Source organism: Caretta caretta, chromosome 7, assembly GCF_965140235.1.
Source record: "Caretta caretta isolate rCarCar2 chromosome 7, rCarCar1.hap1, whole genome shotgun sequence".
NCBI classification, from domain to species: domain Eukaryota; kingdom Metazoa; phylum Chordata; order Testudines; family Cheloniidae; genus Caretta; species Caretta caretta.
Window position 1 is genome coordinate 46371062 of NC_134212.1, and position 16019 is coordinate 46387080.

At 41.3% G+C, this 16019-nt stretch overlaps 1 protein-coding gene across 2 annotated transcripts in view; it reads right to left on the reverse strand.

Moving 5' to 3' along the window:
* DCAF1 (DDB1 and CUL4 associated factor 1) overlaps window positions 1-16019 on the reverse strand; it is a 104088-nt gene that overhangs the window by 6587 nt on the left and 81482 nt on the right. For both annotated transcript variants that reach the window (XM_048858132.2, XM_048858133.2), the window contains exon 23: window positions 663-918. In XM_048858132.2, the coding sequence (XP_048714089.1) occupies window positions 663-918 (256 nt within the window). The remainder of the gene's footprint in view (window positions 1-662; window positions 919-16019) is intronic.

Genomic DNA, 16019 nt, shown 5'->3' on the forward strand with positions numbered 1-16019 from the left:
TCTCTTGATTTATTAAATGTTTTCAAAATTGAAGTGCTAGACAAACTCCAAAACTGTTATTTATTTATTTTTCTTTTAAATGAAGTCTCTGTTTCTCCAAACCAGGAGGGAGAACAACTTCAACCTTATGCACAGAGCTAGGTTAGCACTGGAACGGTCAGGGACAGTGAAGAAGCAAGCTCAGAAACGCCATGCTGGGTTATTCTCCAAGTAACTGCAGAAGGTGAAAGTACATCAGCCAAATGGAAGAGGCTCAAACCAGCAAGGAAGAAAAGGGCTTCCCATTTCTATGAGGGTATAAACAAAGCAGAGGAGAGGAGAGAAGAGTCTGGGTCCCTCTGGAGAGCAGGATTTGTGAGCATACATATAACAATCCTTCGCAAGGAGTTGCAAAACCTGCTTTTAAAGTCTCTCAAGTGTATCTGGGAATAAAGATGGAAACAGTTTCCTTCCTAGACCTAACAAAGGTGGTTCCGTCAGACCATGGTTGGTATTTACCAGTGGCGCACTTTGGGAGGCCTAAAGCTGATTGAGTGTGGGAACCGGTGCCTTTCATCCAGGGAGGGGAGGAGAGAAATCAATTTTTCCAGAGGGAAAATTTATCTCTTTCATATTTGTGAGGATGGTACCACCTGTGACCACCAGGATAGAAGTATACTTACTATCACCAAGGATCAGCTCAACTTCCTCGTCTGCATCAGAATCCTCATCTTCACCTTCATCCCCCTCTTCCAGCAAGTTGGCAAGCTCCTCATCATCAGAGGGAGAGAAATCATTGTCTCCATCCTCACCAGCATTCTCATTGTTCTCATCCTCCTCCAGCTCGGCCTCCAGCAACTGGTCAGTGTCTAGTTCATCAAGGTCATCTGTATCATCATCATCTTCATCATCATCCTCTTCCTCTTGTTCTTCCTCCTCCTGCAGCAACAGCAAAAGAGCCCATTAGGACATGTAAAAGTATATCAGGGAATGAGGGAAATGTATATCTCCCCAAACTAAAGGTCACCCAATATTATTTGTAAACTCTACCCTCTTCACCCTTAAATCACATGATAGATGCTAGATTGACAGCCCTGGAAAAGTCCTTTTTACCCATAAAACAGGTATAATACAAGGTGGTAGCATCACAAGCCTCCACCCCACGATATTACTTGCCAACATGTCTCACACGGATCTGCAGAGGGACATGAGTTCAGTCCCAGCTCTATACAATTCCTGGCCTCATGCCAGTCTTATACAGACAGCTGTTTCTTGACAACTGGACTGAGACCATTAATTCAGTCAGAGTAACTGGTATTGGTCACTGCTGATCAGGATGAGATTTGGGGTCCTGTGAAAATCTCTATTATCCCATTACCAAACCACGAGCCACTCAATCCTCAGATTATAAATGCCTTTAAAGTGGCTCAACAACCTCACTACTGAAATTTACACTGTGAATCAGGGTCTCCGTTCTACCAGTGAGCTGAATGAACGAGAAAACAATCGATGGGAATTTTTGTTTGTTTGTAGTGATTGAATTTCTTATTCCATAAATTAAACCCTTTCCAGCCTGAAAGCCATTTCTGGTATAAGCATGGTTTTATGAGTGGGATGAGGAGGATGGTAGCGCTCAGTGGTCCTTCCACACAACTGAGAGGATACCAGCTGCACCAACAGGTCTCTGAACTTCAGTCCCCTTTTAACATTCTTGCATCTGTATCACACCCACCCACACACCTCTTCTCTGATGGAATATTTTCGCATGGTAGGAAAAGTACCTTGCTGACCCCTGGATTCTCAGAGGGTATATGAGACACACCATGCAAGATTATAAAGCAGTTGGGGAATATTTGACAAACCCATCAGAGACTGAGATATTCAACCCTGCCTCTTCTTGTGGCATTGACGGATTTGGGACTGTTTCACTTTCAGAGTTATGCTAAGGCAGAGATGGCCAACCTGTGGCTCTGGAGCCACATGCAGGTCTTTGGAAGTTAATATGTGGCTCCTGGTATAGGCACCGACTCCAGGGCTGGAGCTATAGGCGCCAACTTTCCAATGTGCTGGGGGGTGCTCAGTGTTCAACCCCTGGCTCTGCCACAGGTCCTGCCCCCACTCCACCCCTTCCCGCCCCCTCCCCTGAGCCTGCCATGCCCTCGCTCCTCCCCCTCTGAACCTCCTGCATGCCACGAAACAGTTTATCGGGAGGTTCGGGAAGGGAGCAGGAGGCACTGATCGGCAGGGCTGCGGGGGGTCCTATGGAGGGCTGCTGAGATCGGGGGGAGAGGCCTATGGGGGGCTGCTGACATATTATGGTGGCTCTTTGGCAATGTACATTGGTAAATTCTGGCTCCTTCTCAGGCTCAGGTTGGCCACCCCTGTGCTAAGGGAAGAGAAGCCCCATCTTCTTTGCGCCCCCACACCACACTTTTTTAAGTCTGTCTAATACACATACATACAAAGGGTATTACAACTAAAAGCAGTAGGTAAATGCTCTCCAAAAGCATGTGCATCCACAGCATGAAGGGTTACTGAGCTCACTGTCCACAGCTGGAAATTTAGGAATAGCAGCAAGCCCTGATATTTTATCCATCCAGTGAGCTCTATTATTTTTAGATTCATGAAAGGCCTCCGACGTATGTCTCTCACTCACTGGAAGTATTTACATAATTTAAAATGGGGTGGATAAAAATATATATTAATAATGAAGAAAACTGGATTTTTTAAAATCAGTTTTTATTTAAATTAAATACATTTTTCTTTTTCAAAATCAACCTGTTTAAGTTCAAAATTACAATCTAGGTAAAGGCCTAAATTTACTATAAACTGTTAAAATAATTTAAATAAATAAAAAACCAATATGCTACATCAATAAGCCCTCCTCCGATTTCAATGAGTTAAAAGATGCAGCTTTAATAAGTATGTATAGAATCGGGGGTGAAATCTAATTTTTAGGTCAACTTGAGTTTTATAAATATGTCAGAATGTCATGTACTATATTATTGTGAGCCTTTACAAGTGAGTGAATGCTAATATTAACATTTTTCCAAAAGTATTTTCAGTGTGCTGTGCAGAATTAACCTTAATTACTTTTGGGTTCAGTTTAGCTGGCAGGTGGACAGAATTTTTTTTTTCAATTCATTTGAGCTAGTTCAAAGTTGAGACACCAAGTGGGAGCTGAAAAAGCAGGAAAGCTTGTTTTACTCTTCAATTCTATGAATAAAAATCAAGTAGCAGAAGATGAGCTCTACTAATTCTAAAACCAAGAGACCGGATTTTCAAAGGTATTTAGGCACCTAGATGCAGACAGGCGCCTAGTTTTAAAGCACCTAACTCCTACTATTTCAATTCTAATTGTTTTCAATAGGAGTTAGGTACCTAAACTGTTTAAGCATTTTTGAAACTCTCACTAGAAATCTATCTGCACTTTTAGGCACCAAAATACTTTTGAATATGTGGCCCACGGTGACGAGAAACCATCAGTCAATTCAATAACTACAGTATATACTTCCATTGTTTAATAAATCAGCTTTAAATGCAAAATATGCTTTAATAAACTTAGTTTCTTCTTATGTATCCAATACATTTAAGGTTGTTTTATTTAACTAAAAAACAATTTTAAAATGTTGGTTTTGTGCATTTTTAATTGAATTCCAATTTCCATAAAAATGCAGCTGGACACAAAACATAAGTAAACAAAATCATCTAGTAAATAAGAAATGAGTCACCCAACCTTTTCCAACAATAAAAAAGGTAAAAATTAAGAGTACACTGAGTAACAGAATTGCTTCAATGGGTATAGATATAGTTTATCCTAGTGGTTAGCAAAAAGAACCACCAAATTTAATGGAAGGCTACATTTAGTTGCAAACGAACAGATTTTAATGTTTATATCAACTATCGAGCGTGAACTTTTAAAGAAAGTAACTAAAAAGTACCAGTGCAAAATAAGATTAAAAAATCAATTATTTAAATCAAGGTTTCTTGCTTGCCAGTTTAAATCATTATTAAAATCTTTGATTTAAATCAGTCCACCCTGATTTTAACACACCACAACAATACTGACTCAGCTACACAGATATCTCCCCAACCCCAGTAAGACAGACTCATTTTTCAAGTCTCCCATTCAGGCTACAGTCTGATGAAAGCAATGAGCCTTACACTGTCCCACAAAAGTCAACAAATTCTGGTTGTGATGGAATAATAGAGGAACAAGCCCCAGAGCCAAGAGGCCTGCCTGGAGAACACCTTGCATCCAGTCCCTAGATGTACAAGTTTTTTAGGGCAGCCAGAAGATACTAAATAACTATCTGAAAGCATATGCAGTATTGTTATAACCACATTGGTCCCAGGATATTAGAAGAGACAAGGTGAGTGAGGTAATATCTTTTATTGGACCAAATTCTGTTTGTGAGGGAGAGAAGCTTTTGAGCTTACACAGAGAAGAAGAGCTCCATGTAAGCTCGAAAGGTTGTCTCTCACCAACAAAAGCTGGTCCAATAAAATATATTACCTCCTGTACCTTGTCTATCTGAAAGTAGATATTCTCGAACTGTGATCTACCCTTGCCGGTGGGCCACAGAAGGAAACATTTTGAGACCCAAGCCATAGGGGGCTAGGGTGCTGAGAAGGGAGGTAATTCATGGAAGGAGTGCTGCAAAGGGTGGAACAGTTGGAAAATCTCTGGTCTAAGTGGACCAAGTGAAAGTGCCCTATCTAATCTGACAAAGGGGAGCGCCTCAAGTAACAGAACCAAACCATACAAAGCTTTAGGCCCGGATTGTTAAAAGTATTCAGGGGTTGCTGCGCTCAGTGATGAAACATCTAACTGATTTAAGAGCTTAAATCTCATTTTCAAAAGGAATTTAGGCAGTTAAGAGCCTAAATCACATTGACAGCCAATGGGATTTTGGCTCCTAAGTGCCTAAATCCTTTTTGAAAATGAGATTTAGGCATTGCAACACTGAGTGCAGCAATGCCTAAATACTCATTAAAATCTATGCCTTAAAGATCCAAAAGCAGCACTCTGAATTGCACACACAAGCAAACTGGAAGCCAGTACAACTTGGAAGAACAGATGCAACATAAACAACAGGCAGCTGTATTCTGCGTTGATATCTGAGCAGTCTTTAAGCCTAACTCTTTGTACAGGACAATGTAGTAATCTAATCCATAAGTGAAAGGCCTAGCTAACTGTGGCACAGTCTGCACAAGTAAGAGTAAAAATGGCTGCAATTTTCTAGCCAAAATAACCAGGGACAAGGGTTTCGGCCCTAGGTGGCAGGGCTCAGTTTACAGGCCCCTGCTTGGGGCTGAAGCCCTTGGGCTTCAGCTTTGGCTCCCTGCCCAGGGTGGTGGGGTTCGGGCTTTGGCCCCGCCACCTGGGACAGCGGGGCTTGGGCAGTCTCAGGCTTCGGTCCCCCGTCCTGGGGTCCTGTAGTAATTTTTGGTGTCAGAAGAGGGGCGCAGTGCAATGAAATTTGAGAACCCCTGCTCTATCAGACCATTACTTGTATGAGTTCATACCAGCTGATTCTAATGCAGGCCCTTATCTTCATCAGGTGAGACCATCCATGTCTCAGAGAAAAGACAAAGTTTTGTCGTCCATATGCAGATTAAAACCCCCAACCCCAACCATGTGACAATCTTCCCAATGACCACCATATACACTGGATGGGAGTGACAGACAGAACAGAACTCTGTGCAACTCTGCAAGAGAGGGTGTTCTGGGCAGAAGAGCAAATTACCCTCTGGGATCTGAGAAGAACCAGCAAAGCCAGAATCTAACCCTGCCAACGTCCTCAGTTTAGCTAGCCAACCCTCATGGTCAATGGAGATAGCAAACAGATCTAGAAGAATCAAAATGCACACCTGTCTCCACTGGAAATAAATTAACAAAACCTGTGTGTCTGTGGTATAACCGGGTCTGCATCTGAGGAAGGAGAAATTCAACACTCCGAAGAAACCGGATGGGCAAATCAGCATGTTGTCCAATTTTCAAATATGAATTAAGCACCTTACAATTACCCATTTTAGGTAGTTACATGCTGGTTTAGGCAGCTAGGTCACCACACAGATGCCTAAAATGGGGATTTAGGTGCTTAACTTTGATAATCGGGCACTAAGGTTGGGACCTCTACCAGCATCTAAGTAACTTAGGTGCCCAAATGCCATCGACTTTCAATGGGACTTATGCTCCTAAGTCACGTACATGGTTTTGAAAATCCTATTTCAAATGACTTGTCAAAAGGTCATAGATGCCTCTTTTTGCTCTATAAATCTAAATAAAAACACCACATTAGTGACAGAGATAAGAATACACCAGGAGTCACAATCACCAGGCCGCTAGACAATGCTGCTTCCCTTAAAAATGCTGTAGTAAGTTAAAACAGAAAGAGGTTCTGTTTATGAATGCTGAACACTTTTACTGAATGTCACCTTCATAGCACTGTACCAACATTTATCCTCAGCATCCCTGTGGTATAAATATGTTAACATGCATAGGCTACCATGGGAAATCCACTGAAATACACAAAGAAATAGGGAATCAGCTCTTCCTGATAAAAATATGCACAGAACCACGCTAATCTATGGCCCTTGTGATTCATGCATAAAATGCCTGCCCCCTTTTCTACTGACATTTGAGAGCAAAGTGCTGACTTTACCTGGCTTCAACAAAAGCCCCTGCAGGAGATTTGTAGCGTACACTGCTAGCCTTAACTGTGTTATAAGGTGAACAGGAAATAAGCTGAAATAATAATTAAAGGGCATTGTAAAAAAAGAGACCCTGCCCAACGTTACCAAAAATAGCATCTACACACAGATTTGAACGGTTTTAGTGAAAGTGGTGCAAACCCCTGTGTGGACACAGGGAGTGTTGTAAGCAAGACATGAGAAGTAATTCTTCTGCTCTACTCCGTGCTAGGCCTCAGCTGGAGTATTGTGTCCAGTTCTGGGCATCACATTTCAGGAAGGATGTGGACAAATTGGAGAGAGTCCAGAGAAGAGCGACAAAAATGATTAAAGGTCTAGAAAACATGACCTATGAGGGAAGATTGAAAACATTGGGTTTATTTAGTCTGGAAAAGAGAAGACTGAGAGGGGACATGATAACAGTTTTCAAGTATGTAAAAGGTTGTTACAAGGAAGAGGGAGAAAAATTGTTCTTCTTAACCTCTGAGGATAGGACAACAAGCAATAGCTTTAAATTGAAACAAGGGGTTTAGATTGGACATTAGGAAAAACTTCCTAACTGTCAGGATGGCTAAGAACTGGAATAAATTGCCTGGGGAGGTTGTTGAATATCCATCATTGGAGATTTTTAAGAGCAGGTTAGACAAACACCTGTCAGGGATGATCTAGGTAATACTTAGTCCTGCCACGAGTGCAGGGGACTGGACTAGATGACCTCTCAAGGCCCTTCCAGTCCTATGATTCTATGACACTTATTTCAAGTTAGTTTAACCTGTTCCTAACTGACTAAAGCTCAACTGAAATAAGAGTGTCCACACAGGAGTTTGTATCAGTTTAACTAAAATGTTTTAAAATTAATCACATCTTAAAACTAAATTGGTGAACTCTGCATATAAACTTAGGTGGCAACGGTAGTACCAGCTTCCTAACAAAGCTCTCCTTTAGCAAGGGCAGATCAGCGTTTGTAATCAAGCTGATACAAGAGTGGAACAAAACTGAAGGCATCATGAATTTTGCTCACAGAAATTCCCTCCATCCTGAAGTCCAGCATCCCATACCACCAACACCCATGGAAGGTGCACTTCACTTTACAGTCAAGTATAATAATAATAGGATTCCATATGATTTAACACCCTTATTGGCCCATGTTAGTACAACATCAAGCTTCATAAATACAACTCCAATCAGGCTGGCCTGGAGTAGCTCATCAAGATGGGTATCACCTTCAGCTCCAGAATTTCACCTTTTATTTAAAAAAATTAAATCTCTAGCCCTTATGGTTGTAAAGAACCACCTTTAAAATGTGACCTAAGTGTAAAAAGACACAGGTGATCTCTGCCTGAGTCCTCAGACAGCCAGAAATGAGAGGTCTATAGGAAGGATTATTGTTCTGATTCATCACAATTGGGTATTGACAACGAAGCCTGATGACAACTTTAAATGCCAACATTGTTTCTTTTTCTTGTACAATTTCATCAGCAGTGAACTAAAATCTTACTATTTTTTAGTACCCGATCTGACCCCTGAAAACTAGATGGCAAAAATAAGTGAAGCAAGAGGGATTGTTATTATTATTATTACTACTACTATGATTCATGAATTCCCAAAATTCAGTTATTCACAAGGTGTCCCCTAGTCATTAGTACAAGTTAGCAAGATGCTACTGTATTTCCAACTCAAACATGGAGATAATGAAAAGCAAGCTGCCCCATTATCACACAAGATGCCAGGTACAACCTCAAAAAATATATATTTTTTCTTAAAGAACAACCTTAAGTTTCATTCATTCTATTCCAGGTACTGCTGTCGTTATGATGGGAGAATAGCAGTGCTATTCACATCTGCTTTGGGGATGAATCAGGGTTGTGTAGTGCACAAGACTATTGTCTGTAGAATCGCTGCCTTGTTTGTTGCAGAAGTTGGAAAGTGTGTAGTGAAGGAGGCAAGAGACTGCAAGAAGTAAAAGAACAGTCTCATGATAAAGGCAGTTGAATGCTGCTCTGGAGAATTGGACTATCCCTGCCTCTGCCACAGAGTTCCTATGTGATGGTAGGCAAGTCACTTAACCCAAACTCATCACATGTGATCGCTATTACTAACTGCATGCTCCGCATTTTCTGGGTGTCTGACTTGACACCCTGAGAACTAGTCTGCAGAAGTGCTGAGCACTCAAAGCTGCAACTGAAATCAGTTGGATCTGTTTTGAACATATAAAGTGCTATAAAATGCTAAGTGCTGGGAAAAATCAGGTCCTAGGTGCCTCAAATTGGGCAGCCAAAATGCGTGGATCATTTTGACCTTAATCTCTGTGCCTCAGTTCCCCACCTGTAAAATGTGGATAATACCTCCTCATCTCACAGGGGTGGGGTGAAAATATATTCATTAATATTTATGAAACACTCAGATATTGTAGTGATGGGCACCACAGCAAAGCCCATGAGGAAATTAACAATTCTGTCCTCAGATTAGGGTTTGGACAGTGTGCAGCAAATAAGGCGTAAGGCCATACACTGAACAATGAGGAAAAAAAAATATTGAATAGCTGCTCATTAAGTAAGCACCGTCCATCCTGTGCACTGAATGAGGCAGGCATACTATGGAAAAGTAGTATGTAATTATGTAATTAAAGACTGTCATAATGCATACTCCCAAGAGGGCCAAAGAAAGATTTTCATGGATATCCTTTATTGTGGCATTTCCAAACTTTTCAGTGTTTGACTTTGTATCCTTAATAATGTTATTTAAACAGTTTTTTGAGTAATATCCTAGGTTTAAAAAAACAAAATGAAAAAACTAATTCTATCATGTAGCATCATATTGACACCCACATGGTTCACGAGCAGGCATGGAACCTTTAGATCGACCACTTTTGCTAGTGATAGCAATGGTGGGCTGTCATCCTCTACGTGGACCAGCACTAGAGGGGGATGGAACACTTTGCCAGTGGGTTCCACAGATACTTGTGAGACTTGGGTTCCATCCTATGCTCTGGAGGGAAAAATTCTCTAGTGGGCACAGGCTCTTTTTGACTGTTCCTCCCACAATCTTAACCCCTTTTGTCCCAGTCCCTTGAAACTATCCCTATTTCGGTCCTGTTTCTTCCCCACCCCAATCCCTTGTCCTAGTCCCGTTATTTTCACCTAGCTCATCCCGGTCTCCACTCCTCAAGCTTCCCATCCCACCTCCTCATCTCAACTATTCCCTTGCCCCCAAATCTGTCTCCCCAGGCTCTTCAATTTCAGTACCTCCTACAGCTCCTTGTACCAGTCCCTTTGCCCAGCCAGTCCCAGTTCTCCCCCAACACCTCAACTCATCAGATCCAGCTCCCCTCCCTCCACCCACACCTCCTTCCCCCCATCCCAGTGTTCCACAGTGCCAGTCTCCTTGCCCAATCAGACCCAACCCACTGCCTCCTCCGACCCCCGGTTCCCAGACCCAGTCTCCACCCCATCTCAGAGTCCCAGCTCCCAGTCTCCTTGCACAGCCAGTCTGTCTCCCCTGACTTACTCCAACTCCCAGTCCCAAGCTCCCCTCTGTGACAGACTGGGGGACATGTCCATGTCAAACTATTCCCAGTTTACTCCCACTCCCCGCACCAGAAGGTCTGGCTGCTGCCCACTCTGCATTTAAATAAGGCAGCTTCCTCTTCTATGATTCTATGATTCTACACTGCCTGGACCAGCAAGCTGGTCGATCATTTTCTCTCCTCTGGTCTCAGTTTATGTGCTCTCAGTTCAGGTGCTCAGACCTGCAGCAGCCCAGAAATGTCTTACTCTGTCCCAGGGTCCAGCACACTCAGTGTGGTCAGAATCTTCAGAGAATTTAGCTGCTAAAATCTAAAAAGACTTTACTGAGCACTTACAAACTGATTTTTTCAAAGGCCAAATTTGGGTTGATTTTCACAGGGATGGTAAAAGGCACATCCCTAATACAAAGGGCACGCCCTGACAAATTTCAAGTTGCTGCTCCAAAAATGGGAGTGCTAGAGCTTTTCAAAGAAAAGGCTGCTTAGATTCCTCCCCCGCCCAAAAAAGTGGCAAAACGACATATTTTTCCTCAGCCCCATTCTTGGAAATGGCTGAAATTTCAACAAAAAATGTTCAGCCCACCCTGCGTGTAACGTTTCAGCACAAACTGTAAGATGTTTGGCAAAATTATGAACAATTAAAATCAGGGTCTTATAATGGGAAAGGCTGGGTAACCTTAACAAGATGCAGTACTCTTAACTACATATTTTAGACCTCCCAAAGAGATACTACGATGGAATGAAAAACGAGGGCTAAGATATTTAAGTGAACTTTTAATTGAGTCTCAAAGACTTTCTCCAGGTTCTAAGGCTTATTTGAGAATCTGTCTGATCTATCAAAACCTTTAAACCACTATACTAAAAATGCTCAATCATGAACAATGTAGTCTCTTCCTGTGCACATGTACTATTGTGATAAGAATTAAGAGAGTTAACACATGAGCCACAACTAATAAATTGGCTTTTTACATCTCATTATGGAGAGATCTGGGATTTACTGCATAGAGCCAGATTTAAAGGAATAAAGAATATAAAGAAAACAAGAGAAGCTGTAGATTTAAAATGTGGGATGAAAAAGGGATGGATTGCAAAGGATCAAGGCAAAATCATCTTAAAACAGATTTTTGGAGAGAGTGAACTATCACAGCAAGGGAACACAAAGGCTATATCTACACTACAGCCAGATCAATGCTCTGGCGACCCATGTACCAAGAGTCGATTTAGTGGCTCTAGTGAAGACCCACCAAATCAACTGCAGATCGCTCTCTGGTCGACCCTGGTACTCCACCCCGAACGAGAAGAGTAAGGTAAGTTGACGGAAGTGTGTCTCCTGTCAACCCAGCGCAGCGTAGACACCACATTAAGTCGACCTAAGCTACGTTTACTCCAGCTACGTTATTCATGTAGGTTGAATAGCGTAACTTAGGCAGACTTACTGTGGTAGACAGACAGACAAAGAGCATCAAAAATAGTATACATTCATACACTAGAACAAAACTACATCTTAGATATTATCAAACCAAATGGTCACTATAGAAAGTTAAACACGTATGTGCACTAAGAAAACCAAACTTTGGGGAAGAAAGAGGAATGTTTTACACTAGCATTTAGTAACAAGAGAACCACACTTAGGACTTGCCTACACTGGGATATTTACCAGCACACTGCTACAGTTATACCTATATAGCTCCCTGTATAGACCCTGTTATTCTGGAGTAAGAGTGAGTTTTTCAAGTTTAGTGTACATTGCTCTGAAAGTGGTTTAACCTAAACCAGAAAACCAGCATTAAATCCAAAATGAAGGTGTCTACACAGGGAGATATACAGTCACAGTACAGTTGTACCAGTATAATTATGCCAGTATATTTTCCAGTGTAGACAAAACCTCAGTATAAAACAAGCTAGTCAAGGAGTTTTCCAGATGTTATCAGTCTCCTGAGCTCAGTCTCCAGAAAAGATATTGTTTTGCCAGTAGATTTGGAAAAACCACAAACTTACCAACAATGCAGATAATGAAATCTAAAACAGAGGAAAGATAGGAAAGAGGGGAGAGGGAAAATTTACTCAAACAGACCTCCAGGCTGTTCAATATTAATTATTTTACTGTGAATCCTAATTCATTTTCCTGGGCCAGGAGTTTACACAAATGCATCCAAAGAGATGTGACACCTATAAGGCTACATAATCTATATATTTTGTGCTATTTCAGACTTACCTATTAGTAGACATAACCTTCACTTACACAGGAAGTTTCCCCAGTTACAACCAACAGTCATGGCTCCAAGACAAGACATGGATGTCAACCTGCATCAATGGAACTTCCCTGTGTAACCCAGTTAAGGCAATATCCCCTTTATCCTGGACCACACTAGATTGTAATCACATTTATATAAATTCCTGGACTGAAGACATAGCTGAACCAGATATCTTCCCTCCTGAGCTATGGAATACATACTGTGTGAAAGAGATTAACTCAGGACCATATCATGACATGAGTTGAATTATGGAACAAAGTTTCTGCAGGAGGACACTACCACCTGAAAAAAAGAAAAGGAGTACTTGTGGCACTTTAGAGACTAACAAATTTAACGAAAGCTTATGCTCAAATAAATTGGTTAGTCTCTAAGGTGCCACAAGTCCTCCTTTTCTTTTTACGGATACAGACTAACACGGCTGCTACTCTGAAACTACCACCTGACTGTTTGATACAAGACAGTATTCCACGTCCTCTCTAGACAACTATTTGTCCAGATCTGATATGGCGCCTGATTGTCTATATGTATTTTGTGTACACACACACACACACACTCACTCTCTCTCTCTCTCACACACACACACTCTAAGACTGAGGGTAAAGTTGAGTTTTAGCATTTCTCTGCTGCAAGTTTTAAAGAATATAAGCATATAAAGCAACCCATCATATGTAGCAGAAGTTGCCCTGTTATCTCTTAAAGCTGCATATCACAGAGCAGCAATGATTGAGAAGCGACTTCCATTGAACAGACCAGATCCTAAGCTAGTGTAAATTAACACATCTCCACTGACTTCAGTGGAGCTAACCTGATTTACACTAGTGGAGATCTGACCCAATGTGTTTTCTGCACTTCCCACGCTTGAAGGACTAAATGCCCTTTGGTTTGCACGTCATTAAGGAGTGTTATACTTGTTTGATCCCTCCTCTTCTAGAGGCATCAAATAAACAAAGGGGACCCGTTATCAGGATTGTTTTCACGAACAGGGAAGCCAGCTTTACACACAGATTGACACAAGGGTCTGATTCTCATTATCTGGAAGGCAGTTGAGCAGAAGAAGCGACCTACAGATGCTTGCTTTGACACCAACTCTTTCCAAAGATTTGATGGGCTTTGATCTGGCACAGATATTTCTGATTCAAGAAAAGAGCTTCCCATTCCCCCAGTGCACTGATGAGGAGTCTGGTCAGCACAACAAACTATCAAGAGAAATTTAAACTCAAAAGATTGGTTCATGACCCACCATCTCCAAATATATAGGAAATTGTAGAAACGACATATTTTGGTCTACGTGTTAGATTTCAGTCTTTGGGGATTTATAATTACCATTCTTCCCTTATAAACTGTGGGCTGTCGTATACTTCATCTGCACATCTACCAATGTGATATATGCCATCATGTGCCAACAATGTCCCTCCGCCATGTACATTGGCCAAACCGGACAATCTCTACGCAAAAGAATAAATGGACACAAATCATCCATCAAGAATTATAGCATTCAAAAACCAGTCGGAGAACACTTCAACCTCCCTAGTCACTCAGTTTCAGACCTAAAAGTCACAATTCTCCAATAAAAAAACTTCAAAAACAGACTCCAACGAGAAACTGCAGAATTAGAATTAATTTACAAACGGGACACCATTAAATTAGGCTTGAATAAAGACTGGGAGTGGATGGGTCATTACACAAAGTAAAACTATTTCCCCATGCTAATTTCTTTCCCCCCTACTGTTACTCTCACCTTCTTGTCAACTGTTTGGAATGGGCCATCCTGATTATCACTACAAAAGGTTTTTTTTCGCCTGATGCTAATAGCCCACCTTAATTAATTGGTCTCATTACAGTTGGTATGAGAACACCCATTTTTTCATGTTCTCTGTATATATATATATATCTTCCTACTGTATTTTCCACTGCATGCATCCAATGAAGTGGGTTTTAGCCCACGAAAGCTTATGACCAAATAAATTTGTTAGTCTCTAAGGTGCCACAAGTCCTCCTCATTTTTTTTGCTGATACAGACTCACACGGCTGCCACTCTGAATCCTTACAAGGTGTCTCTTCCCTCCATTAATGAGCTTTAGCAAATTAAATGGCATTACAACAAGGCTTCAACAGTTAGAATTCCCTTCTTCACCACAATAGGTACTTTCGTTTATAAAAATAGGTCAGGCTTTCCTCATCATCCCATTCCCAAAGAGCTTGTGGTACCAAACAAGTCTGTTGCTTAGTGGCTCATACAGAAGGTAAGGAGTACATGAGGACTAACATACACCAGCTTGTTTTACTGTCACTAAAAAAACACTTTCTGTACTATATTTTCCTGTGAGAATTTTTAAAGTCTGGAAACACTTTCACAACGATTGGATGTCCAGAACCCAAATGAGATTCCTCAGTGGGAGGAGGAGGAAGAGGATATAGTCTCTCAGGCTTACATGTTTAGATTCTGGTTTTGAAATCAAATCAGAAGATCTCTCAAGCCTTTTTGTATGCTTGCTGCTGGGTTTGCATTCCTCAGACAACTTCATTTTGGGGATTACAGTATATAAATCTGTGTTTTAGGCTTTGAAATAGTTTCAGCTGTTACCACAAAATAAGTTCTGATCTGTAATTTTTTTGTCCACTTCTCCTTGTTCTGTGAGGAAATAATTTGGAGTCTGAATAAATCACATTGTGTATTCTATTACTCAATTGTGAATCCTCTGTTGGGGGTTGTTGTCTTAATACTTGGAAGTAAGAATCATCCCTCATCCTGGAAATTATGCCTCATGAGGCCAGAGGAATAAAATAGCGGTGGAACTTTTCCACCCGCCTCTATCTTGCCTTTCATATTTAATTCACATCTCACTATTCCTATTTCAGACTTCAGGAAGTCTTCAATTATCTGCCAGTCACTACCTACTCTATGCATTCATGTTTGATTCAGAAGGGTCTATACATTTCTTTTCTGATCCAATTTCAAAGGTTTTTGCCCACCCTCTCTCTAGGCCTCTAGAACATTATATTCCCCCCTATCGGCCCCCACCCCCGTTTTTTAAAGGAAGTTCCTTTTTCCTACAGTCTCAATTACTTTGGTAAGTCTACCCATTTCTTACACACAGACATCTTACTGTTTTTCTCTCTCCAGATTGTTCCTGTGGAAAAGCAAGCTCACTTTCAGCAATGCGAACCTTTCTAGAAGGTCAGTATTCTATTGGTATCCGCCTCTTTTCCTGATACCAAAGGATTTTGTTTTCCGTACTCATCCAAAGGGTTGAACAAAGAATGTTTTACTCCAGAGGAGGAAACCTCTCCCCATGTTAGTAAGTTATCTTGCTCCACAGGCAAGCTATGCTTTATTCTTCTGACAGCTCAACACTCTGCTGCCAAAGCCGTAGGCAGCTCCACGTCCCTCTGTAACTGTCTCTCAAGGAGAGACAACTTCTGGTTTTCAGCTGTTGGAGCTGTTACCTAATTTCCTCCCCAACCCCATTTTTTAGCCCCCCTAAACACTATATAGCGGTGAATGCTTAGTGATAGCAATTTTCATTCTGTTTTATTCATGTCATGACATCACCACATTTCCC